Source organism: Patagioenas fasciata, chromosome 3 (genome assembly GCF_037038585.1).
Source record: "Patagioenas fasciata isolate bPatFas1 chromosome 3, bPatFas1.hap1, whole genome shotgun sequence".
Classification (NCBI taxonomy): domain Eukaryota; kingdom Metazoa; phylum Chordata; class Aves; order Columbiformes; family Columbidae; genus Patagioenas; species Patagioenas fasciata.
In genome coordinates, this window is record NC_092522.1 from 82,481,785 (window position 1) to 82,495,999 (window position 14,215).

Below are 14,215 nucleotides of genomic sequence, written 5' to 3' on the forward strand. Positions count from 1 at the left end.
ATTTAAAAGATGCCTGTAGTCTTCCTCTATAATAATAATCATTGTGAGGGGCTCTCAAAATCTATCCCTGCACCTCATTTATTTTGTGTTCCAAAAAGCTATCCCTGGACATCATTTATTCTATACACAGGAAATAACAAGAAGACTGGAAAAAACATTTTAATTGTGATCATCTGAACTGCTTTGGAGTTTAATCTCTCATTAATTATGATTGTTTAAAAAATATTTTAAATTGTCTATAGTCTACCTCTGATGGAAATGTTTTATGGTCAAATCTGGGTAAATGTTTATTGCTTCATATCTCATCTTGTTCTTGGATAAAGGTTATAGGTATATAAAATGAACACACGCATACAAGTAAGGATGTACCCAAGAACTGTTGGAGGGAGCTTTGGTGTGTGTTACAGCATGCATGAAATTTTGGAATTAAGACCCTTCTCTAGTAGGTATATATTAATCCACCTGGTTTTGGAGGTAAATACAGCTCCTTTAAACAGATAATCTGGATTAACTCTGCAATATCTCACAATGGGGTAAAGATCACAGAATCAGGCTGAATTCTAGTCAACTTTTTATTATTATTATTATTTTTATTTATTTCTTCCTGTAGGCTAAAGCTTTGGCAACTTCCAGTGCATTCAAAAGCAAAGCAAACCTCTCTTTTTATAGTAAACATAACTCCTGATCTGGTGAAGAGTCACCAGCAGTGGGGGTTATTTTAATGGACATGCTGTATTACTTTAATCTAAGCCTTTCACCATCTGTTCTGCCTATAACAGTGAATGCAAAAAGAACATATTTTACATTTCAGGATTACATTAGTAAAAAGTAAGATAAAAGTGATTTAAAAGCATGCATATGTTCTTAGTACAATGCAGCCTGCATCTGTGATGTTTTTTCTCATGGCTAAGACACAAATCAAGAGGAAAGCTGCTGATGCTGATGTAGTGAAAGTTTTTCATGGAAAAGAGGGCTCTGAGAGGGTTTCACCATATATTTAATGTTTATAATGATAAAAACCTGAGTAGGCTGCCAGAAAAATCAGATCTCTATAATGTCTATTGTTTGAGCATCTGGCATGGTGTGTAGAGCAGACTGATGTTGCTGCATACGACAGGATGAGAGCTCAAGCCAGCGGGACACCTGCAGGAATGAAAGGTCAGGAAAAAGAAAATCACCCCCAAAATATACAATTGTCAGCTGTCCATGGACTTTCATAAAATAAGCTTTTCTTAGGTGTGGAATTGATATTTTCCTATTTTCCTGCCAATTCAGCTCTCCTGAAGTTTTTGTTTGTTTTGTGGATTTTGTTTTGTTTCGAGTGAAAAGAGCATCAATGATGGCCTATAACCCTTTTCTCTGTCAGTGCTAATCCTGCTCTTGTACTCTCACTGCGATGATACACTGGATTAGCAGCCTGGAAGACATTTCTGCATCTGGAGGTGGCAATTCAGTTTCCATAAACCAGCTGGAGGACAATTTAGTTCATTTATTGTTGTTGTTTATGGCAGAAGACAATTCAGAAATCACCTGAAGCGACTTCAGATGTTGTCTGTCTGAAGTTCTTTATCATGTTTAACTTCTGTCTGCTGGTTGAACTTCGTCAAAAAAATGCAAAAATAATAATTTCTGCCTGATAGGAGTCAGAAGGCAAAAATTAGCAGCAAGGAAAACACTTCTGGTGAGGAAGGATTTGGATTAAAAAGATGTATGTATTTTCATTAATTTTAATTTACCGTAATTTTCATTAAATCTGATTCCATTTTCTATGGTCTTTCATCACTTGACATGTGGGAGCCTAATTCTGACTTGAGAGATAGTGTTTCCAACTCCCGTTTCAGCAAAGCAGTATCTTTGATCATCCTTTCATTTCTCCCCCTGTCAACATGTCACGCATGCCCGTATTTGGAGTCTCCACCTGTCAACATCAGACTCCCAGAAGAGGCAGCGGTAGGACTGCAGTGGTAGAGGCGGCCTGATGATGCCAAATAGAGATGTGATTAGCTTTAAAGGGAATTAGACATATTTTTGGCCTATGTCTGCTTATGTTGTACCTTAAGAATAAGCAGCCGTATCAAACCACAGTAGACAAAGTGGTCCACAAGCAATTCACTGTGTTAATTTAGTTCTGTTTATAGCCTTGCAGCTGCTACGGGTCAAATCTCAAATAATCATCATTTACATCAAGTACAAATATGCATGAAGTATTGTTGGTCTTAGCTAAACGGTTATATGACATTACATGGTGCATTTCTGATATACTGAACATGTATCCTTTGAAATGGTTTCCCTTTCTTTAAGAAAAGTGCAGGAAGGCCTGTGCAATTGAATCCTTGTGGTTAGGTTCAAGATTAAAAAAAAAAAAAAAGAGTAAATCTAGTTTATAAAAATCAAACTCAAAAAGAACACTAAAAATAATTCTGAAATTAAGAATAGGTACAGAAGTAGTTTTCTTTTTGTGAATTTCCTTTTTAACTAAAATTTAAGAGTCAGAATTTTATTAATAATTTCTAAGTTTTAATTGAAATCTTAGTTTCATCTAAATATATTTGTCAAAAAGTTTACAATAATTCACTTTGTACTTATGAAGATATCTTAGTGATTATGCAGATCTAAACATTAGATTTGAAATGATAATAGAATAATCAGACTTTACAGTTGGTCACATAACACTAAGATGGCTGAACAAAGTTCCTGGTTAACTTACACTGAGTTACTGACATTTAATATAACTCTTTTGTTGCTTTGTAACTATCTTACCTCCATGCAAAATCTATTTATCCTTTCATCTCTGAGACTTTGTGCTGAATATGGTGGTACTAGCTTTCTGGCCTCCTCCATATCTACTTGGTAGGCTTTTTGCCTGTGGGTATTCTTCTGACAACTATATAACAAAATATAATCGAGCTCCTCAAAGCCATGACCCTTTCTTTTTTACCTTTAAATAACCCCTTGCGTTAACAAACAGTGTTCATAAATATGAACTGGGATACTGAAAAAATACCCAATTAAATGCCAAAACTGAAGTAGTTCCGCTACTGATGTTGCACAGATGGTTTAAGTTTCTGTAAGTCAAACATCTGGTCAGTACTTTCAATTGGTAAGTGCACAAAACCTTGATCCAGGCTGATAATGAGGAGTTTCATAGCAACTCAATCTAATGAAAAGGAAGGTAAGCTTATGTTTTCAGGAGACAGAGGCCTAATGCCTATTAAAAGAAAAGGCAGAGTGGGCATCTGGAAGGTGAGTGATGGAAGGGGAGAATTCCAGGGTTTCATATTGTAATACATTGATTTGTGACACAAGTGTTCAGTACTGAAGAGGTGAGCATGTACAGCTTTGGTCTCATCCCAGGCTATAATCATGGGTGAAATTGATTTAAAGATATTCCATGGAGCTGGACAGTTCCAATAAATAAAAAGATTTTAAAATGAGATAGCTAAATCCTAGGAGGTTTAATAAGCTTTTTTCTTTCTTTCTTTCTTTCTTCTTTTTTCATTTTTTTTCTTTTTTCCCAGAAAGTATCTGCAAGTTTGAAACATTCGTTATGAATATCTAGCAATTTGTGACATTTAACTTAACCCTTACTTCTCTCTAACCAAACGCTCATGCTCCTACTCTGTCTGCTTTTCCAACCACCTGCTAACTTCATCTTCTGTGTAGGGAAGGCCCTGCTTAAACAAGGCTACCAAAATGCCCACTCTGCCTGCTCTGGCTAGAGATTGCCTTTCTGGCAAATAGTTTCTGGATTTTCCTTGTTCCCACATTGGAACAGAGCTGTCATTTTTGGCTTCCTACTCATCTACCATCACTTTGGAGCTTTACTCTGTGGTAGTGTTGATAGTCCTAGAATCTACAGGAAGCTTTCTTTTCCCTAAAAATAGGAGGGTAGAAGTTCCAAGATACAACTCTATGTAAGAAAAAAAAAAAACAGCAACAAAATATGAGGAAAAGAGAGGGAACCCTTAGAAAAAGAACTTTGAATACCTTCAGTTTCAGTTTAATATGCTAAGATGCTCCAGGAGTGGTGTTATTTTAGTCCCTTTTGGAAGCATTTTGCTAGGGAGCACTGGAGCACCACTGCTGAGCAAAAGCACCAGCTTTCAAAGCAATAAGAAAAACCTGGACATATTAAAAAAATATTGAATCGCAACATTGATGTTACAGAACCTAATATTACACATCATAAAGGAGATGGCTATTAAGGGTTGACATGGGATGTTTTAGACTTTCATGAGGTATGTCCTGTCATCTGCGGGCTCATTACAGTGTTGTACAGGAAAGGACTAGGAGTCCAATCAGAAGGTTCAGATGTGTGAGCTCACTCACAAAAAACATCCCATCACACACATACTCTGTCTTTTCACTGCAATTACTCACAGATTTCACTCAGGCACAGTAATTTCCACGCTTCTTCTCCTGTTTTGCAGTATTCTGGCTTTCACACCGAGAGATCCGAGTCTGACCACGAAAGCCAGTGGGGCGGGAGCCCCCTTACCGACACGGCTTCTCCCCAGCTACTGGAGCCTGCGGACAGACCGAGCTCCCAGCACCACGACGTCTCCTGTGCCTACAGACAGTACTCAGACCGCAGTGCTCTCTGCTATGGTTTTGCACTCGATCACTCCAGGCTGGCTGATGACAGACACTTCCATACTCAGGCCTGTGAAGGAGGCAGATGTGAAGCTGGTCGGTATTTCCTTGGCACCCCACAGCCGGGAAGGGAGAGCTGGTGGGGTTCTCGTTCAGCGTTGCCCCTGACTAAGTCGTCCCCTGAGAGCAGAGAAGCATATGAAAACAGTATGCCTCACATAACGTCAGTGCACAGGATTCATGGTAAGAGACAAGGATTTTCAGAAGTGGCATCACGTCAGATAGAGCAACATGACGTAAGCATGCAGCTGTTTATGTGAGAGGCAGCAAATGAGACTCTCGATGCATGCCCTTGTCTCAGACATTGTGTCTGTGGAGATGAGAAATACTTACAGTTCAATTTGAGTTTGACAGTACTGGCTTATAGGCAGCAAAATATAATTTTGTTGTATATTTTTTAGCCTGTAAAATTAAGTTGGGAACATCTGACTGATGAGATCTTAAGGATAGTCTTAAAAATAGGAACAATTTTATACACTCGACATAAATGTGTTATTTATTTGACTTAGTATCAAAGTACTTTGGATAGAATATATTTAGCACAAAATTAGTTAGAACTAAACCCAAGCTAGATATTAAAAAAACCTTTAAAGTATTTGGAGAAATTTTTCTCCAAATGACTTCTTTGCTCTGTTCTGGTTATCATCAGATTTTGTAAGTTTTGCTGTTTACTTTTATTTAAAATTGGTAATTCAAATAAACATTACTTTTGGTTTCAGACGTTTCTCCCCAGCTATAACTTTTAGTCAATTTGAGTCTCTCCATCCTTTCAGCACCAAACTGGAAGCCTTGCTTGGTGTCTGGTAGGTTGCACCTCAGTGCATTAGCACATCTTCAGAGACTGAAGCTGAGTAAAAATTCACAGCGAAAGACTGATCTTGGATTTGGATAAATTCAAAGGTCCTTGAGTTTAAAGGGTAGGGTGAGAGTTGAAAGATTGCAACTGACCCAAAAATCAGAGTATAAGGTTTTAAGGATAGATTCCAGCATAAAGAAAAAAAAAAAAAAAGATTTTCTACTAAAATAATCTGTCAAAACATAGGTTTCCCATTCTAAAAGTTTATACAGTAAATATTTGTGTGTGATATAATGTTTTCCCAGTAATCCTGTCTACCAGCTATGGGTTCTTATGCTTCTAAAGAAGAATAACTGCGTCATTACTTCTATTTATTGTTGCGTAACCTGCATCAAGTCACAATGGGGCCACAAACTACTCCACAATACTTTATTTGTCTATGTTTTAGCTCCTGGAAAGGGCTAAGAAGACACAGCAGAGTCATGTACACTTTTAATTTCTTGAGATTTTTGTTTTCACCACAGTCCAAATTCACTCAAACTTTGCTGGTGCAAAGCGATAGTGAGGGATCAGGGGCCTGAGCATCTGTATCAAGGGCACTTTGATGTGCCCTAGGGTACCCCGCCTTGGCCTCTAGCTGCTCCACAAGACACAGAATTCCTGTAGAGTTGGTGCTGTATCTGCTGGGCTCATGCAGATGCTCGGTTAGCCTAGACCATCCTAGATGGCACTGAATGTCTGTGTTGAGGTGTTTAGATTTCTTCTTTGTATATTTTCAGCTGTATTATTTCTTCCACATGCAGACACTGGAAACTCAAGTTTGTCACTGAAAAGCAAGGGGTGTACCATGGTCATTTTTCATGACTTTGTTAAAAGTCACTTGCCTCTGTCTTTGTTTTCTGTTTGTAAAATAACATTCAGAGTACTTGTTCTTCAAGATTGCTTGCCTTCTTCAACCTCAATGCTTCTGCCCTTTCTCTCTTTCCTAGGGAGAGGACACTGGGATGAGGACAGTGTTGTTAGCTCTCCTGATCCTGGCTCTGCCAGTGAATCAGGTGACCGATACCGTGCTGAGCAGTATCAGAGCAGCCCACATGAGCCCAGCAAAATTGAAACTCTAATAAGAGCCACCCAGCAAATGATTAAAGAGGAAGAAAACAGACTACAGCTGCGGAAAACAACCCCTGATCCACTGGTGTCCATTAATGGCACGGGGAAGAAGCATGCTATCTGTTTTGCCAACTACCCTCAGCAGCAGTTGGCAGGGGATGTCTGCCGTGTCCCAATGGTTGCCAACACTCCTCCCTGTGAACACATCCAGCAACGAGACGGAAAGATTATGAGCCCACATGAAAATGACTATGACAACAGCCCCACAGCACTGTCTAGGATAAGCAGCCCCAATTCTGACCGGATATCGAAATCTAACTTGGTACTAGCTAAAGACTACCTGCATTCAGACATGTCCCCTCATCAAACACCGGGGGACCACCCAGCAGCCTCTCCGAGTTACTACAGCTCCCACAGGCAGTACTTTGATAAACATGCTTACACATTAACTGGGTATGCCCTGGAGCATTTATATGACACTGAAACCATTAGAAACTATTCACTAGGCTGTAATGGATCACACTTCGATGTGACTTCTCACTTAAGGATGCAGCAAGATCCAGCACAAGGACACAAGGGGACATCTGTTATAATAACCAATGGAAGCTGACATTTTTTTTCTAAAAACTTTTGTGCTTTAAAAAATAACCTTTGAGATCGAATTGGAAGATATTATATATTTTCATGCCCTTGTCGTTGCCAGCATTTGATATACCACAGTGCACTAGAAAGAATAATCTAAGGTTTGGGGGGAAGAGTTAGTTGACACACATTGCTTTTAAAAAACAAAAATGCACTGGCATGCAGGGTTAGAGTGAATGGAACTAAACTCAAAGCTAGTGCCATACAAGGTCAGAAGGATGGAAGAGGTCTAGGGAGGGAGTGCTTGGGGCAGGCCAACAGAGCAATTTATGCTCATCGTGTAAGAGGTGGTTTTTGGAAATGCTGCCAAGGACAGGTCTTCTGAACTCTGTGTGCCCCACATGTTCCAGCCAACAAAACTGCTATGCACTCTTTTTATGCAGAAAGTTGGAATGTGTTCCTTCAAAATATACATCAAAATGTGTGCTTCTGGTGATCTGTTTATTCCCTAATGGCCATGTGTGTTACTCTGCTTTGTGGAATAAAGCATCCATGGCTAACCAATACAAAATCAAAAAGCGGAGAAAGAAGAAAGAACACCTCAGAATTGTTATTTCCTTGTGTACTCACATGCATAGCTATTTACGTACGCTTGATCTGAGAGGAGTCAAATTAGCAGTATCCTTATGAGTAGTACAATCAATATTTACTTCTACTGTATTTAAAAGAAAAAGGGCCTTTCTCAGTGTAGTTTTGAGAAATACATAGGGTTTGGTTGTCTTGATGTAGAGATGAGAGACTGTGCTCATATTTTGGAAAGGTTGTACAAGGTGGGTAGTGGAGTGAAATGGAAGAAAATTGTCAGGACAAACAAGGAGAACAGGCTGGAATGAAGAGTGGTCCAAGATAAATGCATTTAACCCTATGGTTATATATGTCATTTATTAATAATTATAAAATAAGGAAAAGTGGTTCTACGTGGTTGAATAATTAAGAATTAATTTGAAACACAAAAGGAACTCAATAGATTCATAGAAATTTTGTGGTTAAAAAAAAGGCAATTGTGTAAGTGTAAAAACATGAGAGGTGAGAATAGACAAAAAATGTATGATGATTTGTGCTACTTCTGATACAGTTTTGGAGTAAATTAAGAAAGTACAGAAAATTGTAACTGCCCTCTCTGACATATAGTAAAATAATAGGTATGACCTTGAAAAAAGGGTATGCATTCTTTTCTAGCTTGCAGCAGAAAATTTAATGAATGCCAGAACATATTAGGGATATCAAAATCAGTCATGTACATAAAAAATATGGAGGGAAATCAGGATTCCAAGAAATTCAATTGTATTAAGAATGCTGATATTATCAAGGCCTGCCCCAGACTTATAGAAGACATCAAAAGAGACAGAGAAACTTTTTGCAATTTTTAATAATCTCATGAACAAAGAGATACTAATTGACTGGAAAACAGTAAATAAAAAGCATATGCTAAAAAAAAAAAAAAAAGGTAAAATAGGGCATTTGTAGGCACAATTGCTAAACCTGTCCTTCTTTGTATGGCATTTATACAAAGTCTCAAAGTTGACTGAAACAGGAGCAGGACTGCCCCTCCCTATTACACCAATGTGGAGGTGAGAGAACTTGAGGTGGTTACTAAAATGAGATTAGCACTAAGCCTTGCTTCATTTGTAACATTAAGAAGCTTGACATATGGGACTGAGTCATCAATGGAAATAAATATAAACCAGCATGCTATGGGTGGGTTAAAAATATCTATTTTCAAATAAAACTAATCAGAAGCAAAAGCTAAATAATAACATTATAAGCCACGTAAGTAGAGATGTACTTGAAAGCAGAGGAAATTACCTCTCTGAACTTGGAATATTGTGTATAGTCCTGACCACTCCAAGGCAGATTGTGAATCTTGAATTGAGTAGTACCTTACTCCATAAGCAATCTCTGTTGACTGCAGTGCGACCACTCCTGCTGAAATGTACGTTGAACAAAAGGAAGAGCAACACAGTCTGGTCTTTATTATCTAAAGCTCATAATAGAAAAGGTGGAGCAGAGCTCAGCAAAAGATAAAGAGACTGAAAGATCTAATAAAAACTTTAAATAAACTGGGTCCGTCATCTTTGTAAGGGAAAAGAGTAAGGGGGAATGCCACTGGTGTGTGCACCAAGCTCTTCAGAGACGAGAGATAAATAATGGTCTAAAACTATTTGAACTAGCGGCAGAAATGAGAGACGGGGCATTGAATGTCAGCCAAGGCAAAATGAGAACAAAATGATTTGGCTAGAAGATTATTTGACTGACTGCCAAATAAATAACAAAGGTCATAAAGAGAAGCAGTTAGAGATTTTTGTTTGTTTGTTTCTTTTAAGATAAAAACAAGGCAAATAATTGAGGAAAAGAAAAACTTCAATAACTGTTAACTCAGAGGACGGAATGGACCAAAATGGACTTATTTCAGCCCAACAATTGTATATATTCCTAAAGCATAGGGATAAAAAAGTATTTTTGATAAATCTAGTTCTGGACACATATTTATTTCACTTATTCCTATGAATAATATGAATAAACTTGTATTTGGAGTCTCATTGTACAGTATTAAAATACAATTTGCCAAGCGAATTAGAGTAGAGGTACCTGGTATCATACTATCCCTACTAGTACGTATAAAAATAAGTCTAAGTGTCAATATTATTTTGTAGTACAGAAGAGTTTCCTAAACCGTTTGGATGAATGGGATTTTTTTAGCACCCAAGTTTCTTGGGGTCACAAAGCACTCTTGTTATCAAGCTTTTAATTGGAAGGCAATAGAGTGCTACAGACCAGCTGCAGTCCATTGTCTATGGTGTAACGGCCACAAGCAGTCAGAAAACCACAGTTTGGGCACTGTTGTATTTGCATTCTGACAGGCACTTTTGAAAAACAGAAGACTTATAAAACAAACAGGTACAATATAAGGTGCTTGTACTCTATGTGGTTTCACCTAGGAAAAAAGCCGGTGTGCTATACAATAAAAATTCCCCATTCTTATTTACTGTGATCCCAAGAAGAAAACTTCTCAAACTGTAGTTATTTATCCTCTTTTCAATAGTCCTAGTCACAACGACAAATGCAGCAAAATGCACTGTAATTAATGGAATAACTAATATCTTAGTAGAGAGGTCTGCACGTGCAACCATCTTCTGCTACAAGCAAAGGCTGATGCTCACTCCACTCGTGAGATTCCAGCAACCTGCACTCCTTAGCACTTCAGCACAGTCTGCTAGAGACAGATGCCTTTTGTCAGCTAATTTACCATCCTGCTTCTTTAGACAGGCAGGAACTTCTTAATTGACAGAAAGCATTGAAAGTTGTAAACATACTTCTCTGCATGCTACATGCTACATGCAAGCAAGTTTTCAATCTTAATTATAGCATATAATATCACCGCAGCTCATATAACGTACTTTTCAATATGGTATAAAGCTTATTCTTTCAATTACATATTTATTTAATTAAATTTTTCATTTAATATCCTTCAAGGATATATTCTTTTTTTTGTTTCTTCCTTTTCTAAATCAGATGAGATGACATATTTTGCAAAATTGAAAAATGCAAGGCATTTGTACCAAATACATTTCAAATGTACCACATTAGCTAAAGGTTATAACTTTAAAGAAGATATGTAGTTTGTGTTTCAGAACAGAAACAATATAAATTGTTGTGCTGCATTATTTCTCTAACAAAATAGTGCTTTGCTATTGATACCAAATTAGTATTTTGTAGCTACTCCAAATACAGAGTGACCACAGCTCTTTCAAAACATTTCTTATTAGTGAACGCTGCATTACGATTTTGGTGCATGATGATTTTTATATATCTCTTTTGTCTAAGGAAGCAAAAAAGAGCCCTCTTCTTTATACAAAATTACATCCCAGGGGCATGGAGTTTATAATTTTGAACAAATTTGGAAAGCAATTCTTAAATTAGAAGAACCTTACTCAGCAATTTGTCCCATTGACTCAAATGGGAATATTTGTGGAGTAAGGTACTACTTAATAAATGTAAGGGGGAAAAAGATGATTTGTTGTGAAATGGCAATAAGTTTGGGGTTTGTTTGTATTTTTTTTTTTTTTATCTCAGGATGTGAGTATGGAAACTATGGAAGGTAATAGCTCTAATGACCATGTCTCTATAATGGAGATTATTTATACACACTTTGATAAAATGAGTGCATTTCTCTGCACTAAAGAACCCCAGAAGTATTTGTTAAGATTTAAATGGCTTTTGTTGATGTGTCTGCAACACTGCCACAGGTTACGCAGTGAAATTCTGCTATTTTAAACTCTTTTTAATCATTCTTATCTGGATCTCATTTATATCTCTGGACATGCAGCATTTATTCATTAATGTCCCTAAGTATGTTAACCACCATATGTTCATTTATGTGAACATCCTGAGTGAGCTGGAAAAAAAATAAAAGGTTGCATATTATTTCTGGAAAAGGCGCCGCCACCCCAGCAGATCAGGCTGGCTGTCGCAAAGGTCAGTTAACCTTTCAGTCAAGGAACAAAGCTGAGGCATACGCATTGGTTTCAGACCTTCTGCATACAAAGCTGTATATAATGGGGATTATAGCACACAGTTCCAGGATTAGACCTAGCTATGTCTATTTCAAGGTGGCTATAGTTAATGTCTGGCAGCAAATGGATTCAGGCTCTGGTCTTTGCATGAGTTGCAAGTTTACTTAAAACACCTAAGGATCTAAAGGCAATACAGGCTTTGTTATCAGGAACAATGGTGGATGAACATGCTTTCCTGTAGGTATACTGGATTAGCTCCAGATACCTCCACAGTGTGGAGGAGAACCTATTTTATTTGCAATTTGTATTGATGGTTAAATATTCCAGCTGTATGCACTGAGAAGAAAAAAAAACACCCTAAAAGCCAACAACAGAATAAACAAAACAAAACCCACAGTTTTTTTGTTGTTGTTGTTGCTGTTTTGTTTTGTTTTCTGTAAACCTTCAGTTTCGTATTAGTAAAGCCTGCTAGAGGTGTAGCTGAGGGTTTAGCTGTTATTCTGAAGGCAAAAAAAAAAAGTCTTCTGTTCAGAACAGTGACTCCATTTCACGTTTCCTTAGAACATTTATTAATCGAAAAGAAATTATGGGAGGTTAAACCTCACTGTGGCATTTAGCTTATGTATATGAGAATTCTGTGGATAAATCTGGCTCTAAGTTGCTAGGAATACATCCCTTTCTGAAGAGAGGTAATTTATGGCTCTATCTATGAAGCTGTATTTGAAAGGAAAGATCAAATACAGGAAGAAACAAAGCTTTTTTTGTTTGGCTGTGTTCACAACTGAATTCCCCTCTCACCCCGAATTCTCAAGATTTGCTATTGTTCTAGGATTTAAAATACAGTTTTTGAACATTTTTATTTGTTGCAATTTGGACTGCATGTATTTTTTTTCTTTTCAGCTACCAATACAGGGGGAGGTTTAGAAATGCAAGAAATAATCTTGCTCACACATTATAAGACATTGGCACCTTTACATTTCTAAGGAAATAACGTCTATCAGGAAAAGTACTTTTAAGGCACTGCAACTTTTTCCCAAGGTAAATATTTCAATGCATTAAAAACATACTAATCTAGAAAAAAAAAAAAGCACTTGAGACATAATGAAGCATTTTGTGTTTGCTTTAAACCAATGGGTTATATTTATGGAAAAGAAAGGCACAAATTGCCAGCATCTCAAATACCATGCCTTGCAATGTATAGGGTCTAGTGACATTGTAGCATAACATCTGTAATTTAAAGTTTTCCTTTGGAATGTAATGTAGGAAACACAATTTAGCTATGTCAACAATATCTTGCAGAGTGTTCCCATTTATAATTATTTATATTGTAAATAGCTTTCTGAAATAATTTGAAGTTAATGTGCATAAGATGTATTTATTATGTGAAGATTTTTTTTGTTTAAAATATAGCTACCAATATGCAATTTTTGTCTGGCTTTCTGCATTTTAAAAACAAAGGACTGTCTTATACAGAATACATTTTCAGGAATTCACTAATGAGCATTTCTCAGAATTGAGAGGAAACATGGTAAAATTCATTTACTTTTATTCCTGTGAATCCTAAGTTCTCTCTGAATCCTGAGTCAAGTTTATCAAATATGAAGGGACACTGAAAACATACTGCTACTGCATCTAAGAAAGACTCCCGAATCTGCTCAAATGCTATTCTGTCAAGAAGAGCTGACTGACAGGGGTTTAAATTAAGAGTAGTTGTCCACTTTGTAAATACTCTGCCATGTTTTCTGAAGGCATACATCACCCCTGTGCCTCAGCTAAATCAGCTTGCTGACTTGGATGGCACATGATTCCCCTTAGGTGCTTAAAATACCATACTCAAAGAGCAATGTTATGACAAAGGAATACAGTGATAAGTTATGCTAAACTGCATTCAAATGTCAGAGATGGCTATTACTTGGGCTTGTGTTCTTGTACAGTTCAATGGCAGAATCATAGACTAGTTTGGGTTGGAAGGGGCCTTGAAAGGCCATCTGCTCCTGTCCCCCTGCAATGAGCAGGGACATCTTCAACTGGATCACGTTGCTCAGAGCCCCATCCAGCCTGGCCTAGAATTTCTCCAGGGACGGGGCATCTACCACCTCTCTGGGAAATCCGTTTCAGTATTTTACCACCCTCATTGTAAAAAATTTCTTCCTCACGTCTAGCTTGACTCTCCCCTCCCATAGTTTAAAACCATTACCCCATATCCTGTCGCAACAGGTCGTGCTAGAAAGTCTGTCCCCATCTTTCTTATAGGCCCCTTTTAATTACCGAAAGGATGCAGTAAGGTCTCCCCAGAGCCGATTCTTCTCCAGACTAAACAACCCCAACTGTGTCAGTCTGTCCTCATAGGATGGGTGTTCCATTTCTCTGATAATTTTTGTGGCTTCCTCTGGCTCCTCTCCAACAGGTCCGTGTCTTTCCTGTACTGAGGTCTCCAGAGCTGGATGCAGAACTCCAGGTGGGGTCTCACCAGGCCAGAGCAGAGGGGCAGAGTCACCTC

General features: G+C 37.7%; 1 protein-coding gene across 2 annotated transcripts in view; it reads left to right on the forward strand.

Moving 5' to 3' along the window:
• The window catches only part of SIM1 (SIM bHLH transcription factor 1), a 52,279-nt gene extending 39,136 nt beyond the window's left edge, over positions 1-13,143 (forward strand). For both annotated transcript variants that reach the window (XM_065835116.2, XM_071806705.1), the window contains 2 exons: positions 4,431-4,836; positions 6,439-13,143. In XM_065835116.2, the coding sequence (XP_065691188.2) occupies positions 4,431-4,836; positions 6,439-7,169 (1,137 nt within the window). In that variant the 3' untranslated portion in view covers positions 7,170-13,143. The remainder of the gene's footprint in view (positions 1-4,430; positions 4,837-6,438) is intronic.
• Positions 13,144-14,215: the final 1,072 nt, after the last annotated feature.